Genomic DNA, 17386 nt, shown 5'->3' on the forward strand with positions numbered 1-17386 from the left:
CTATACAAGTACCACTAATGCTGCTTACGCAAGCCAAATCTGGCCCTTGAGATCTAATGGACAACCTAAGGCTGTCCATGTGATGTTAGAAATAAACGTGTAGATAGCCTTTTGTTGGTTACCTCGCACATACAGTAAAACGTCAGTCACATTCATGTGCTCAACTTTGAGATTTCAAGATAGCAAAGTCAATACTTTCAATCACAAAAATAAGTAGCTATATATAAGCCTTCTAAGCTTGACAGTACCAGTTTGGACTGCAACCTATCTTCTGACTTAACAATCGAGTGAGGCAAGCAGTCTATTTGCCAGAGAACCTGACAGGCTCCTACCTCAAGTGACCACCATGCAACCCGCCTTCCAGTGACAGTGAAAAGCAGCAAATTAGTATGCAGTCAGGGCAATTTTCATGGGAAGCTGAGATTGCCAGGTATCAGTTTCACAAAGAATATTACTAAGTTTGCAAACTCTGTGTTCCCAGGTCAAGGTTCTCTGTCTCTCTCTTTTCTAAGGTCCCCCTTGTTAGCAATGGCTGGGGATTTTCTGGCGACATTGTTCATTTTGAAATATGAGCTTGTCAAAGATGAAATATTCTACAGGAAAGTACATTACTGCTTCATCAAGGACAGGATTTCATATCAAAACCTACTTTCAAAACAGCTGACAGTAAAGCAGTGAAGTCATCCGAAGAGGGCATGGGAATGTAAGGCCCACCTCCTAGTTTCTAGTCCAGGTATTAGAGTCAAGTTCCCACCATCTCATGTGAAGAACTATTCACTACACTCATCCTGTTAATTAGAGTATTTTTTTTTTCTTTTTCTTTCTCTCTCTCTCTATATATATTTCCCAAATCTTCCTTCTGGAAATTGCTGAGAAAAACAGAAAGTATATCAGTGAAATATCTTCTGCAGTATCAAAACCTCTGTTCAACAGGAAAACTATTTTCAGTCCTTCAAGCTTTAGTACTCTGCCTTCAAACGGTATGTAAAATCATCGTTTTGGATGACCACTCTATTTCCACTTTTATTTCAAGGACCGTAACTCTGGAATAAGTTAGCAGTGCAAAGAGGAAAAAGGAAAAGGGGTCAGGGTGAAATAAAATGTTAAAGAGTTTGAACAGGAAACTTGCCTTATCTGTAGAAGCAGTCTTTGCAGCCAGCAGATATCACACCTATCTATCAGTTAGGTAACAGTAACAAAGATAAGCAAACAGTTTCTTCAGACAAACACTGGTGGGAAGGATGGTTATCAACTGATGACTCTATCTAAAAGGAAATCACTAAATGGCTTTGGTAACATACTGGTGTTCAGAAACCAGAGGTTTCCCTACTTATGTTGCAAAGAGATTAAAATAAAGCCTAATTTGATTTTCTAGAAAACTTCAAGCATACCACCACTTGTCATGTATCAGCTTTTGAAGTCAGTGGTAAATACCTCAAGAAAAGAGAGGAAATATGCTTTGAGGGTGTGTCAGATCTGTTGTTCAGAAGGTCATATTCTTACAGCTTGCTGCAACTGACAGCTAATGTTATCTTCAAGCAAGAAGTCATCATACAATGAAAGCTATGCTAGGTAGCAAAAAGGTCTCAAAACAATGTTAGTTCTTGCAACAAAGTCATCATCTTCTTCGTTGGATTTACATTTAGTTAACACTCCCCGTATATTGAATTAACTGCTTACATATACATACGTATATATACACACAGTCACAATAATTTAGTAAAGATTGATTTCCATTTCTATTCAAGTCAGGGTTTTTACCAATAACGGCAGTAATAAGTTAAAGACAGGAAGTCTACTGAAGCCACAGTTTCAATCCTTCGGGATCCTAGCTTCTGTTTAGCCGAGCTCTACTCATTTAGTGAAGCAAAAAGTGAACCCCAAACCAGGAATCTGAGTAATTCTAGGCACGGCGGTTCAAGACCAAATCTAGATTCTGCAACTCTGGTGTCTTACAATAAAGTACCAAAAGATATTCACACTAAGACTGAAAGAAGTTTGGACTACAGGATGTAACCCTGTTAATCACTGTCTCTTTCCCTCTCTTCCTGTGACTATCTATGTGTCATAGAATACACTGAAGCAAAAACTAATGTCAATAATGCAACGCTTATTTCAAAATGTGCACAAATAACCACATCTGTATTTGAAAAACAGTGCATATTTTAACGACGTTTTCATAGTGTACACACAGTTGACTGAATGGAAATCATTATGGCATTATAGAAAAATTATGTGTTGCTTCAATGTATCATGAGGGCAGCTGTATTTCTTCTGCTGTTTTAAATTAAAATACAGCTATTAAAACACAACAAGAAATTCAGCAACTCCTCTATAGTGAAGCAACACCAGGCACCGCATTTTCTGAAACCAGCCTTTTAGTTAATTGAACAAATCTGCATATGCAATTTGTGATCATAGGTGAAGTTAGCAGGTAACTGTTGCCCCAGTTCACATGCAAATTACCAGAGAAAATAAAGCTGGCATTTCTGTTCCCTGAGACTTTTCCTGAGGTATCTGTCACTACATTTTGATCTATAACTCAATTATTATAAAACCCTCAAATTACCCATAGTGCTACTGAACTATAAGTTGTCTTAGGATTCTATTCCATGTCAGGCTAATCTGTTTCCATTCATACTTTTCAACTGCACTCTCAGTGCCTCAAACTGACCCATGTTGCCCTTCAATATATTTTTTTGTCCTCTTTAGGCAAGTAGCAGCTACTTTATACACTTAATTATTATTATTATTTTTAATAAGTGATTTACATAATCACATCATTTGGTCATAAAACCAAGAATGAGCTTTAAGTTACAGTAACTAGCTGATCTGCCATAGAGTTGCCTTATGCGTTGTTTGCATAAAAATGTATCTGCAATTAGGGTGAATATTTAAATAATTCCAGGTTGAACATCTCTGAGAAAGGCTGCCAGATCTTCACAATATCTTCACAGTTCTTAAAAGGTTAAACATTACTGTACACTAAAAAATTGTTTTCAGGTTTCAACAGTTGTTTCGGAATGGTGATTGAAAAAGTCTAGCAATGCATGTCAACTAAATGAGTCTATTAGGAATGATGGAATCACTCACTGGTTTCAAAATTCAGATAATAAAATGTGCTTTTTTGGGATCGGATATCAACCTTGGAGAAGTCCGTATGACAGTTTGCCTTAGAATCATTAGAATTCAGCCTTACTACAACAAAAATGTAGTACTGCGTTTTAAGAAACAATGCCACGAAGTGAAGTGACTGAGCAGAAAGATGAATCCTTCTTAGTGTGTTAAAAAAAGACAGCAGTGCTGTTGTCCAAGGCAATAAGCCAGCCTACATACTTTGGGAGAAGACTTTGACTTTTGATCTTTGAACAAACTGGACACAAAGATCATGCTTTAACTTCATAGTGGTTCAAAACCAAAGACCTTGCTGCATTTGGTGACAATCCATTCACAGAAACAAAGGCTTCCCTTCTGCAAAGGTTACAATGACTTCAAGAAAGATTTGACAGAGCTTTGCACCAAATCTGGTCCCACATCAATGAAATGGGAGGGAGCGCCCCTTAACTTCAGTAGAAATTGAATCAATCTTTGCAGAACAAAATTCAGTGAGTACAATTATATCTTAGGAAACCATTGCTAAGTACGTGCTCAGAAGGCTTCGAGCACATTGCTACTCCTATGTAGGTATATTTAGAGCTACCTAGACTCAGGCAGTTCGAAGTCAAACTATGTCACAGTGTACTTTGTTCAGCCTCTGAGGTTCACATACTTAAGAAGAAAGTTGTGAGTAGTCACCGTTCCAATTTGTTTTCAAAGTAGTTATATGGCAAAAACATCCAAAATGCAAAGGCAGATTTGGAAGAAGGCACCATTTGTTCCTTATCAGGTACAAAAGTCAATGATACAGTGATTTTTGTGGCAGCAAATAAAACAGACTGACTGAAGCTGAGGGCACTCAAACTTTTTATATTTATAGAAGTGACTTCAAAACTGAATTAAGGGTAAAATACCTAGCTGATTAGGAAGAGGTTTTATTTGGCTCATAGGAAAAAAAAAAAAATCAAGTATAGCAGTAGTTCAGTAAAAGTTTTGAACAAGAGAAAAGCCCTAGATAGTTGTCTTAGGCTTCTTCAGCAGGGCAAACAGTGCTTCAAGGACAAGTAGGAAAGTAGCTGCTATTTGAGGCAACTTCATTATAAAATCATTTTTAATAAGCTATCTGAGCAAAGAGAGGGAGTGCTCTTGCAGAGAAGCCCCCAAGGGAACTTAAGGCTGCCCAGTAAAGTTATTAGGAGGTTACACACAGGGGACCAAACAGCTATTTTATTGGCCTCAGGGGACAGGGTTTAGTTTTCACCTGTTCTCTTTAGGCCTTGGTACTAACAGCAAATCCTGTTAACCATCAATATTCTGCAGGCTCCTATCTTGCGAGGAAAAGCAGCATTTACTTACTTCTGCTGGGACTCAAAGCACATTACATGAAGTAGACACTACAACTCATGTAGTAATTATAAATCAGATCAGGAAAAAAAAAAAAAAAATCAAGCAATTTCCCTATAATGCAATTAAGCAGAATAATCAACATAACCTCAAGAAACCTTTAGCAGTGAGACTGAGGGCTTTGTACATGTACTGAGGAAAATAAAGTTAGGGAAAAACTGAAATTCAGATTGTGGGTTCAATTAAGCTGCAAAACCTTAATATGTTTGTACAATTTTGGTGAACAACAGTTCTAGGATACGTGTAAGTCTCAAAAGCTGGAGTTCTATCTCCCTTCCCAAAACATCCCCTCAGTTGCTAAGAAAAGAACACTGCTCCTTAAAAACTGTTCAGAGCTAGAAATAAGAAGGACTTGTTTTAGGAACAGATCTCTGCTCAGGTCAGTATTACGAGGAAGCCTATGCCTGAAGAACAAGGCACCATCTGCTTCTGGGCTAGTTGTGGTGCAGCAGCATTGAAAATAAAGCACACTAAGCCCCAGCCAAAAATGTGGAGGCTTGTCAGGTTTAGAGGTACCTACCAAAACACCTATGGAACTCTGTGTCAGTACAACATCTGGGAACTTAAATACAGCCAAATTTACCTCCCTATGCTCTAATCAAACTTTCCAGCTGCAGGATAAGCTTGAAAAGTGAATTGAGCACTTACTCTGAATTTCAGTCTCATTGAAGTAAAGACTCAAGATACTCCTCTAGACCAAGTGTATTATAAGAGTAGAGTAGGAATTGATCCCGAGCTTGATAGGAATGAGGGAAGTGGATGAGGTGAGTACTTGGTGTTGGATCTCAGCAGAAGGGACTGATCTACCTCCACTCTGCCAACAAAGCTGCCAGCTCTTCTTGCAGATGCTTTCGTTTACTGATAAAGATTAAACACACACAGTCCCCACTCAATCTTCCATCCAGTGCTCCTGCCTCTATAATTCGTGTCTAGCTTTGGAAACATTTATTATCTGCTAAGTTCCAAGTCTGAAATAAAGGCTAAATATCTCAGCATTTTATATAGAAGGTTTTGGTATAAGTATTATCTGTTAATTCTGGTTATATCCTTGGTTATACAAATACAAAATATACAGTGTTTAACATGATTCCAAAATACACCTCTATTTGCACGACAGGCAAAGACAATAAAAGATGAACAAAATTAGTCTATGGATCGCTCATGGTTTCTTTTTTTACTGTAACTTACCATAATAATATCTAAAAAGCAGAATTGCCAGACATGTTTCAGCTGGTACCACGTATTAACAGACAGGGAAACAAAATAAAGATGGATGTGTCAACACTTGTGGTAGTTCAGGGAGTAGGTAAGAAGTGGCAACATGCTGCAATGTGAAAGCAGACACCAATCCTGACCAGGTCCTGTCCTTACCTAATTCTACCTCAGGAAGAAAGGTGTTCTGGGTATATATGTTTGCAATGAAGCTGAACTTCCCAACAGCTTAACTGATCAGATTGCTGTGAATTGAGAATGAGCTCCACCATTTTGTGCAGGTCTTTCATGTCTACTCTAAGACAAAGGAGTTAGGAGAGAACAGCAGTTTAAGAAAGATAAGAGGTGAGGTCAATCCTTACCACAAAGGCATAAGAAGACCCAACTGGGTTAAATTTTATTGAAAAGTGATGTGGTTAAGGCACAGGAACTGAGCTAGCTGGCTACTGATCCCTAGGACTGCCAAAAGGAGCATGCTCTTCCACTCCAAATGATAACACCTTAGTCTAAGTAATGAAGTAGGTCACTGTCAAACAATTTTAGACTGAGCTCACAAAGGGCATCTCATGTCTCATGTAGAAGCAGTCTGGGGGTGTGCTCAAACTGAAAAAGACAATTCCAGCAAGTCGTCCCTAATTCAGGTGAGAGCACTCCAGTTAGGTCCTCAGTCACTGCCTGCCCACAAGAGTATCACTACAAGCTGGGCTCCTAACTCTCTTTTGTTGCAGAATATTGTACCAACCTAAGAGCTTTCTCCAGTGGACCACAGGAGCTCTTCAATGGCTTTATGGACACTGATGGAAAACAGTGTGAAATGAAGGACAGCAAAATCAATGTGTACTTTTTTCTTTTTCTTTTTTTTAAACATAAAAATGTCAGGTAAACAAGCAATTGAATTTACTTGGACCTTCATAGAGACATGAATCCCAGCTATGTAATCAAACTCCTCTGAAGCCTTTGACCATACTTTAGTGAAATTCAAATATCAAGACAAGAAGTTTCCACTGCATCAAGAATTCACCACAACATTAGTCTTCTAGGTACATAAGCAAGATGTAACTCCTTTCTTTGTGAGGTAGTAAAAGTCAAACACTACTAAGAAATTCAGTGCCCAGCATATAGAAGTAATCTGGACAAGAAGAGCATTTATTTGTATGATAGCTCTGAGACACAAGTGGTGTGGTAAAAGCCATCAAACTGATTCAATGAAGTATGGCAAGATTTAGGTTTAAGATGACAGGTGAGACTACATATGGTAGGGATGAGCATAACTCCCAAGCCAGGAGGTACAAAATGCCAGGTCCTCTGCAGCCTTTGGTTACCCAGGATATCACATCCTTATCATCACAGTTACAAAGACACCTGTCTGAATTTGTAAAAGGCTGAGGCTGTGCATCTAAGTTATATATTTTTCTATTCAAAGCATGAAGCATGAGAGGAAAGAGGTCATGTTATGAGCATTAGTTTGAATTAAATGACTGGAAAATAGCCTAAGTGTCAGTCATAATCTTTTTTCCAATCAAAAGGAAACTGAAATACCTGAAGTCCCACTTTGTATGGAAGATGAGACAGGACTTGGTCTCTAATATCTGACTTAGCTATTCTCACAAGATTCTCTTAACAAATCAGTATGTGAGCCCAAGAAAGAATAGCTCTGCAAATAGACAGCAGATAAGAATTTTCACTTCAGAAGTCTGTTTCAGAGTGAAATATCGCATTTTTGGGTGGACAAAATTTATTCTCATTAGTGCTGCTTGAAAGCAGCAGCATTACAGCCCATGTTTAAAAATGGCAGGTTTTGTAGTGCTCAAAAGCTGTTACAGAGAAGATGTGGAGAAGCAGCCAATGAAACAGAATACCTAGATAAAACTTCCAGTTGGCAAACTCTATGAACTCAAAAACTCAGACATTAATTTTTTGCACTTGCACTTATAAAATTGGCTTTTTTTTCCTAAGCTATTTCCAAACCGGTTTTTGATGTCTACTTTTTCCATACGATAATAGGCTTTCTCAAAGTAATAAGGAAGAAATGGTTATTTTACATGATCTCAAAATGCCAAAGATGCATAACATATATCAGTTCCTACTCTATTTGTCATAATGGGAATGTATTTAAAGAAAAAACACTTCAATAAAGCTGAATGAATCCCATATATTTGTTAGCAAATGTAGCCTAGCATTTTCATTATGCCAATTACAGCAGATTGATCCTTCTATTTTAATCCTTTCTTAATGGACACGCTCACCTTCCCATTATTAAGTGAATCTTCCCATTCATGCTTCAGCAATCGCATGAAAACTGATTAACAAATTGGGGAGCTACTTTTTGATAGAATAGCACACAGTTCTCACTTTGCATAGAAGATGTTGGGACCCTAATTTCTGTCCTAAGTAGAGTAAAGGCATTACCTGGTGAACAGTAGCTAGTCACCTAATAGAGCTGATGAATACAACTTTTTGCCGTAATAGACCTCAATCACAGCACCCACTGAGTTACATGTGATCACATTTTATTAGGCTGGCAGATCTTTAGAACATCCCTATGCTCTTTAGGTCTGTAGTTACTATTTAATTTTCCCTATTAAAAAAGTATTGAACATTGGAACTGGAGAAGTGACTTTTTGAACAAGTCAGCACGTGGCACTGCTGTACTCAGCTGCAGTTTCAGCTGATTTGCAGGTGGAGTGTTAGACAACACCATGTAGTCATCAGCCTCCATACGAGAGAGGCCCAAGCCTGAGCTAGCACAAATACTGAGTTACTTACCACCTCTAGAGAGGGTGGTCGCTCCAGGCCAGGGTTGAGCTCATGGGCAAGGCTGTGCAAGGAAGCTGTCTGTACAATGCCTGGCCTGCGGATATACAGAGGACTTCAGTCTCCTGTACTGTTAATCTCAGTCAGTATGAGCTCAAATACTCTCTAAAAATGTAAGGGTCACATCCTGCTCCCAGATGCCTATCTGTAGCTCTCATTAAGGTCAATGGAAACCATATTTGCATTCACCCAAACAGAAGCTGACCCTAAGAATGCATTAAGCAAGCAAGATCACCTAATCAGAGCACCATCATGCTCTAGAACTTGGTAACACGTAACATTTGCTTCAAAATTCTTATCAAACAGCTTCTCAGTTAAAGCTCTTATATCAAGCAATTGCATTTTGTAAATCTATATGGGGAGATTTCACAAGTGGCAGACGATATCGAGTCAGATTTTACATTATGCAAACATTTAAAAAACAGGAATGAAATAAGAATGAAATTATTGTACGATACTTTGAGCCTACAAAACTGCAGTAAAGATATTTCAAATGCAAAACTCTGTTCAATTGCACTGTAAATCTCAGTAAATTTTGTGCCTCCCGTTTTGTTAGAAAGCTCTCATAAGACTGGTAGCCTCAGCTTTATCTTGCTGCAATGTGAGATCCTGGACAAGTATAGTTCCTGCATTAGACTTCCAAAGCTTCACGGTATCCAAAGAATCTCAACATACCTCATTTAGCTACAAATCGTAACACTTTCTTGGCATTGTGCTTTTAACTCACAGTAGAGTAGGCAAGAGTTGATCCCCAATAATGACGTCTTTGAAGAGGATTCAGAGTAAATGTACACGTAAAGTAAATGCACACATCCACATCCGTTTCCAAGTTTGCCATTTATGAGGATTATCTATTTATATGGTTGAGAGCAAAACAATAGCCATCTCATTTCCATCAAGAATTCCTTCAAGCACAAGCACAGAATGATTTACCCTATAGATGAATGCATAGGAGGGGACAGAAGATTTTCAACTAAGTAATTTCTTCTTACATGAAACACATTGCATGTATAACAGACAGAAAAATTGAATCATTCTGACCAACCGTGTTTTCCAGATATTTTACTTACCAGGTAATTGTAAAATACACATACTAGAATAAAGAATTCTATTTTGTCTTCACATCTTCCCTTTCCTGCCCTTTGCCTTAATACACACACACACAGTGCATACACACACACACTGTATATCCAGACAGATGACATTTCAGCGAGGACTGGAACCACCCTAAAGCAGAAAACTTGCCAGCATTTTTAACATCGAACCTTCCACAGCATGGCCTAAACGTGTACTCCACTCATAAAAGAAGGACAAATCAAAAGATATTACTTACATGTATGGGTCTTCTTTGTTACAGAAATACCTGTAGGGAAAAAATGATACAAATGTTAGCAAAATGACCACGATGTAAATTCTTTTGACATGCATTTCATTGTTATACTATATTTCAGGCACACAGCTGGCACTACAAAAGAGGAATGAAAATTGCAATGATTTTTATGTTAGGGAGAGAAGGATCTCCTTTCTTTGCACCCAGACTTTAACATTATGTTCTCTGCTTGCACCTCATTAATGAACGTTTCAGCACGCATCACATCCATGTAGTTGTTGGCATGCATATCTACACGGAGCTGATGCTAATGGAGGACATTCACAACACACCATGGAAGCTTCCTTTTACTTCCCACGGTTAAAAACTGTACCACGCTCATATCAACCAGGACACAACAGTCTACCCAGCCAGAACAGATTTGAGCAGTACAATTCATTTGCCGTGTTATTAAGCTCAAGCAGCTCCCTGACTGCAAGCCACGGCTTACGCTCATTAAAAAAAGAGTAGCTCTCCCAGTATGAGTATTAATTGCTGTATTTCCAAACTAGATACAAATATCTTCAAACTGTTAAACATACACCTTCTGAAATAATGGCAATGTCTTTATACTATAAAGGCATGTGGCAGCATATCACCAATGAAGCATATCACCATATCACCAATTTTAAAGGAAGCAACACAATGAACAGTGAGACAAAACCCATAATACCAAATAAAGATAAAATTAACTCTGCTAAATGTCATTGGAATTCATGCTTGAATACAAACAACACTGTTCCCACTTTAGCAGATAACTGATGTTAGACTCCGCAGTATTTAAGCTTCACTTTCCTTGAGGGGAATTTCATGAGAAGTTACTGGAAGTAGAACAAGTATTTGAAATATTTTGTGATTAAGGGTGGTATTGAAAATTAGCAATCTGAATCGTTTGGCTTACTATTTACGAAAGAGGCCGACCTGTATCTCCTTGGCTATCCTCCTTCTCCTTTAGCCACTAAAGGCCTTTTGGTTTTTAATGATATATTTCTGAAAGTGTGAGCACTTGAAACCTCTACTCAAGAAAAGAAGAGTCTCCAGGCTCCAGGAAAAGAAGTTCTGAGCAGTTCCTCTAATTTTGTGAATGGGAGACACTGGTAAGCATTTCACAAAAGTGAGTCTACTAGGCCTTGATTACATATGTCTACTGACTTAGATCTGGAAGGTCCCAGCCAAGCCTACACTTTCTTCATGCAAAAGCATTTGCCCCTGCCCAGCTTGTTTGGTCAGGTCCTACAACCTAGAGGATGTCTTACTGAATAGGAAATGTGGAGGAAATAGACTTTTAATATGGACACCATTTGCAAAACTTCCACTCCCAACACTCCTGCTATTGAATTGATATGTCAGTGCACTTTCAGCATTATGGGAGCCATATGTGTGCTTTTCTCAGAAAATAACGCTTTCTGTAAAATCACTTTGAACAGAAAGTGCTTATGCTGTCACTTCTGATTACTCACAGCCTCTTCACAACGGGATTTGCCACAGCACAAAACAGACTTAGCCGTATTCACCGACTGAGGGACTGCTTCCCCTGGTACACAACACAGCGATGGAAATAGCAGTGCTTATATTTTTTGACTTAATTCCTTTTTAACTGAGACGAGTGGTGGGTTTTTCCAATCAAATGTTTCCACAATAATTACTGATTACCATCCGACAAGCCTTTTAGCTGTTTTATACAGGTATCTTTAGATAACCTTTAACAACTGTTTAAAGGCAGGGATTTTTTTTTTTTCGCTTTTTTTTTTTTTAATATTATTTTTATTTTTTTTTAAATAATCTTTATAATTACATTGGTAGGTGCAGTGAAATCAATGTATTTTTCCCTGCATTGAGTTTTTGCAGTGACTAATTGCAACCTGGTGGACCCCAGAATAAATGTTGCCAGTAGTTCAACAGGATGATATTTAATCAGGAATCTACGCTGGTATTAAGTCTAGTTCTTCTTTCTGATTTGTGTTTTTAAGAAGCCTTCCCTGTCACATCACTAACTATGAGCGAGTGGAAAATGTGAGCAAAAAACATACCGGGCTATCCAGACAGTTACTCAGGTTGGATGTACTGCAGCTAGAGCTTTAAATATTAAATATGCAATGAATTCCTACATCACTGCACTCTTTAGTTTTAATGCAGGAGGCCAGTGCCTGCTATTCAGAACATCTAATAATAAATAAATAAACTCCAAGAAATTAATTAAAAAAAATATATATATATATATACCGTCTGAAAACTACTTTATGTAAGGCAGGGCTGTTACACAAGCTTTGGCTTTCTATCTTTCAGTGCTAAATATCCCACTTACACGTTTGCACGCCTTTCCTATGAGCTCTATCCCATAAATCTTATGCAGACAACTCGGTAGTTCAACAAGATCTCTTGAGAAACTAATTCTGGAAGTTCAGCACACATCAGTAATTTAGTTCATGAGAACAGGCACGATTAATTCAGACTACATCTTTCTCCGAATGGATGAGCTCCCACAGATTGAGTGGACATGATGTAATACAATGCTGACAGGCAAAGATGTATTTATTTGCATTCAGTGGTGTGCAAGTGACCTACTGATTCCTTTAAGAGTGATATGTAATGTAGAATTCCATTTTTTAGCATTTCTCTTACACGCAGCATCATTTCAAAGTGTGACATGCTTGAGTCATACATGAGAATTGGCCATTATTATCATTATCCTAAACTGCCAACTTTCCATTCCCTTTCTTACAAGTAGAAAAAAAAGTAAAATAAAGAAAGCAAGAAACAACCCTAACTTCAGTGTTGTTAATACAGCAAGACTTCCTGACTTAACCAACCAGACTTCAAAGTAAAGCAAAGGAAATGTCACGAAAATACCACAATATATCACTGCCATGGTTATCAGTGAGTGAAAGTTTCAGTATTACAGTTATCGCAGAATTTATCACTTCAGCAGTGCAATTTGACATTCCAGATAAACACCAAATCTTAAGCAAATTAACTTCTTAGACTTTTCATTGTTGCTATGCAATGCTCTTTGCAACAGCAATCTTTTTCTTTTTTTTTTAATGACAACAATTCATACCACATTCCTGTTCCCCCTCCTGCCAACTACGTGAAATTTGCCACGATGGGTGATATTTGCAAAAAGAGCTTTCTGTACGCAATGAACTTTGAAAAGAGTATCTAACAACAGAGACAGGATATTCTTTTGCAAGAAGTTAGCCTGACTGACCTTCGCTAGCCAGCTTCAAATAGAGATAACAGTGTCTTCAAGTACAAAAAGACTCAGATATTTTATACATCATAAGCTATTTCTCACAGTTGCCCATCCAAATAAAGAAGCATAATGAAATGCTGCTTACTCTGTGAACCCAGATCCCTGCTGCTGTTGTACAGTTGTCAACTTTCCATATTTCAAGGGGAAAGCATACTTTGATGTACAGAATGATAAACAAAAAGTCCCCTGTCTGGCGGAATACATTACTCTGCAAAATATCAAAGGAGGAGATTCTTGAGAGCCATTTTCTTAAAACTCCAAGAAAACCCTTCCTCAGAAGTTTGTATGGAGGAAGATATGTGTCACTGGCAAACCTAAGAGCTACTCTCCAGGACTTCTGCTAAGCACCATTGTGTTTTTCTTCCTTTCATAGAGTTTGCTTAGTTTTGAGTGCCTAAACCCAGGTGATTCTCACTGGTCCAATTGAAGAGTACGAAGTTAGATGATCTGCAAACACAATGCTTTGCTAGTGTGGGTGCATGCATAAACACGAATGCTCTTTGCTTACTTCCACCTTCAATCTAAGGCAGCATTGTGGCTTTGGTATATTCTGGAACTCAGCCCCTTCATGACAGATTGAAAATCTTTAGAAAAAAAAAAGATTAAAATTTTAAACTCCACACCTCCTGCCTAACGTACTGTGTAAAATCAGAAAGAAAATGTATTACAAGCTGGGATCCCACTGTGTTTCGTCCTGCCACTCCACTTCTTTTTTACTTTGTCACAACACAAAGCTAGCAATTAAGGTGGAAGATTATATGTAACACTTGGGCACTTGCAGAGAACCTACCAAAGCGGAATAATAGATCTGAGTATATTCAGACAGGAGTTCATTCTTTTAGAAACTCTAATCATGATTCATATTTAAGTTAGTATGGATCTCTGGCTTGAGGGTGCTTTATGGTCTTTATAGGCAGCGTTTATTGCAACAAAGGTAAAAATAACGTGCATAAAAGTATGAGAATACAAGCTAGGTGGATCTAACCAAAGAAAATAATGTTGCAAAACAAAGTCCTTGCTCAAGGCATTGTCTAGAGCTGTTCATGACTATCAGCACATATTACTGAAAGTGCTCCAAATAATTCTAGCATTTTGATCCAAAAACTGTTAATGGGCATTAATGTTAGTACTTCGCTCCAAACAGAAATAAATGATGTTCCGGGATAGTAAAGAACAAGGATGACATACACCAGGCATCACAGCACGAGGCACAGAAAAACAGTGAAAATTATGTAAGGGGGGGAGCATGATTTTTTCTTTCAAAAATGGCTCTGAATAGGATAATTGTAATACATGTAGATTAACAATATTCTAGTTTTCTCCACATTTATTCACAGCATTTACTGACTGGCAAAGAGCTCACCACCTGAAATGAGCTTGTCCAGAGAAGTCTACATCATGCTTTTGCTATAAAGACCACATGCACCAAAATCCTAGAAATCAAGACTGACCTACATCTTCCCATCAGGAGTGGAAAAACAAAACCCTGATTTTCTAAGATGCACAGCTGTTCCTCATATGCAAACACTACCACAGTATTTCTCAGAACTTTATTTGGAGATGTTATTCTAGTCCTACTCCAAGAATTACACAATTATTTCAGAATTAGCTACAGAAAAATGTCTACTATTTCTTCAACTTGCTGCCCAAACAGGGATGCAGGAGATTTGATAAAAATAGATTAAAACCCAGGTTTTCTTTTTTTTCCCTTTTTTCTTTTTCTTTTAATATACTATCCTTATTTTACCAACAGAGGAACTTTTTAGCCCTCGTAGCTGAGACTGCCTTCCTGTTTCTGAGACTGACCTCCTGCATCACCTAAGGATGTTGTGACTTCATTTTTCAGCAGGTGACAGCCTCTCCTACCCAGCAGCCCTTAAAATGACAGCAGCATCACTGAAAACAAATTGCCATAATTCTTTCAAGTATTGCAGAGTATTCATAAGAGACAAAACAGGGTACTTGATTACTTCATTGACTCCTGTGTGAATAGGATGAGTAAGACTCCTAAGCTGTAAAGTTGATTTTTAACCAGTTCTTCCTTTTATCTTTATTTATTTTTTTAAATAAACTCACTGAAAGTCCCTCTAAGCTTCAGTATTTCTTTCAACCTCACAAATAAACATTAGAGTAGATTAGGAGAAAAGAGAGGAAGAAACTTCACTAAGTAACTATTATGTTCTTACATGATAGAGGTCACCACATAATGCACAGCTATGGGGTATCCCAAGTTTGCGCCTTATTTTACATATTAGAAGTCAAAGATAGTTCTGAAATGCATATAAGAGCATTTTCAGCAGGAGTCCATACAGAAAACTTTGTATGAGCTTTGTTTTAATGACTACTTATTACACAACTGACTGAGCAAATCACAAAGTAAGGATTTAAAAACAGTCTTGCAGAGCAACTCAATTACATTGACGGAATCCAGCTGAATGTACCAAGTTGCATAAATCCAAGCAAACCACTGCAGTTCTGGAGGTAAAATAAAAACTGTAAAGAAAATCAGCATTTCCTAAAACCTGTCACAGACGTCACTAATGCTGCTATATTCTAAGTAAATCACAGCACTTACTGTAAGTCATCGTTTTACCCAGTGTAACAGAGACTGCAGGATACAAGCTGCAGAGGCAGCTCTGCTGCAAGTGCTCCCATTCTTCTTCAGAGTGACATTCAGAGAACAGTCTCCTTCACCTAAAGGATCTGTCCTGTCAGCACATCAATGGGAACAAACTATACAGGCAAGAAGCAAAGTAATCCATGCGGTTTCACTATCCTACTGAAACTCCAGAAGATGACCAATGAAACCCTCCTAGTATCTCTATGACCACAAACAAAACTGTTCATAGGTCATTCATGAACAGAATATGCCTGCAGAATACATGAGTTTGAGAATTAAAATTTGCGCTGGAATCTGTACGCATTCAGAAAATACAACAGCAATAACAGAAGATGTGATACCATAATTCATGAGCTGCCAACCTACTGTGTTCTATGAGATGACATCCGGTGTATACTAGTGCTGCAATGGACTACCTGGCTTTTACACTCATTTATAAAATGAATCATTCCAGAATTCAGTAATACAGCAACAAATATTTTCCAGTCACAGAATCATATCTCCTTGAAGAACTCACAGTATATTGTGCCATACACTGCTTAAGTATAATTGTCCCTATTTGAAATAGCATTAATATGCCAAATAAGAAACTCTAAATTTTATAGAACGAAAGTACATTCTGGAAAATCATTTTCTATGCTAGCTACACACCACACATACAGCTGTCCTCACTGCAGCAGCTCATGTTCTAGTCTAAAAGTCTCAGTTCTTTGTGACCCCTCCAAACATGCTAGAAGTATCTTTATCCAGTCCTGTCTTATAAAACCATTATGGTCAGAAAAGTGCCCTAAGATCATCTAAGTCCAATCATCAATCCAACACCAACACTGCACACTAAACCACATCCACCCTTATCTTAAACACCCCCAGGGATGTGGCTCCACCAGCTCCCTGGGCAGCCTGTTCCTATGCTTGACCATCATTTCAGAGGTTTTTCCTAATGTGAAACCTAAACCTCCCCTGGCGCAATTAAAGGCCATTATTTCTTTTTCTATTGCTTGTTATCTGGGAAAAGACTGACTCTCACTTCACCACAGCATCCTTTCAGGGTGCTGTAGGGAGCAACAAAGTCTCCCCTGAGCCTTCTCTTCTCCAGACTAAACAATTCTATTTCTCTCAGCCACCCCCCAATAAGATTTGTGCTCCAGACCCCTCACAGCTCAGTTACCCTTCTCTGGACACACTCCAGGGCATCAACATCTTTTCTGTAGTGAGGGGCCCAACTCTGAACACAGAACTTGAGCTGCAGCCTCACCGGTGCTGAGCACAGAGGGATGAACACCTCCAGCTCCTGCTGGCTGCACTGTTTCTGATACAACCCAGGATGCCACTGGCCTTCTCGTCCTCCTGTGCATGCTGCTGGCTCATGTTCAGTCAGAGGCTGATCAGCATCACCAAATCCTTTACAGCCTCACAGCTTTCCAATTACTCCGCCCTAAGCCTGTAGCATTGCACAAGGTCATCGTGACCACGATGCAGGAATCAGAAACACTCAACTGGTGTTTCTGATTCTCATCCAGATGGCTCCAGCCCACCGATCCCATTTATCCAGATCCCTGTTTGGCTTCCAGCACTCAGGCAGATCGATCCTTCCCTTCAGCTTGGTTTCATCTGCAAA

The 17386-nt window shown here is 38.5% G+C and overlaps 1 protein-coding gene across 2 annotated transcripts in view; it reads right to left on the reverse strand.

The window, feature by feature from the left end:
• RORA (RAR related orphan receptor A) overlaps nt 1-17386 on the reverse strand; it is a 374848-nt gene that overhangs the window by 97877 nt on the left and 259585 nt on the right. For both annotated transcript variants that reach the window (XM_072345258.1, XM_072345257.1), the window contains one exon: nt 9860-9889. In XM_072345258.1, coding sequence (XP_072201359.1) covers nt 9860-9889 — 30 coding nt within the window. The remainder of the gene's footprint in view (nt 1-9859; nt 9890-17386) is intronic.

Source organism: Excalfactoria chinensis, chromosome 10 (assembly GCF_039878825.1).
Source record: "Excalfactoria chinensis isolate bCotChi1 chromosome 10, bCotChi1.hap2, whole genome shotgun sequence".
Taxonomy (NCBI): domain Eukaryota; kingdom Metazoa; phylum Chordata; class Aves; order Galliformes; family Phasianidae; genus Excalfactoria; species Excalfactoria chinensis.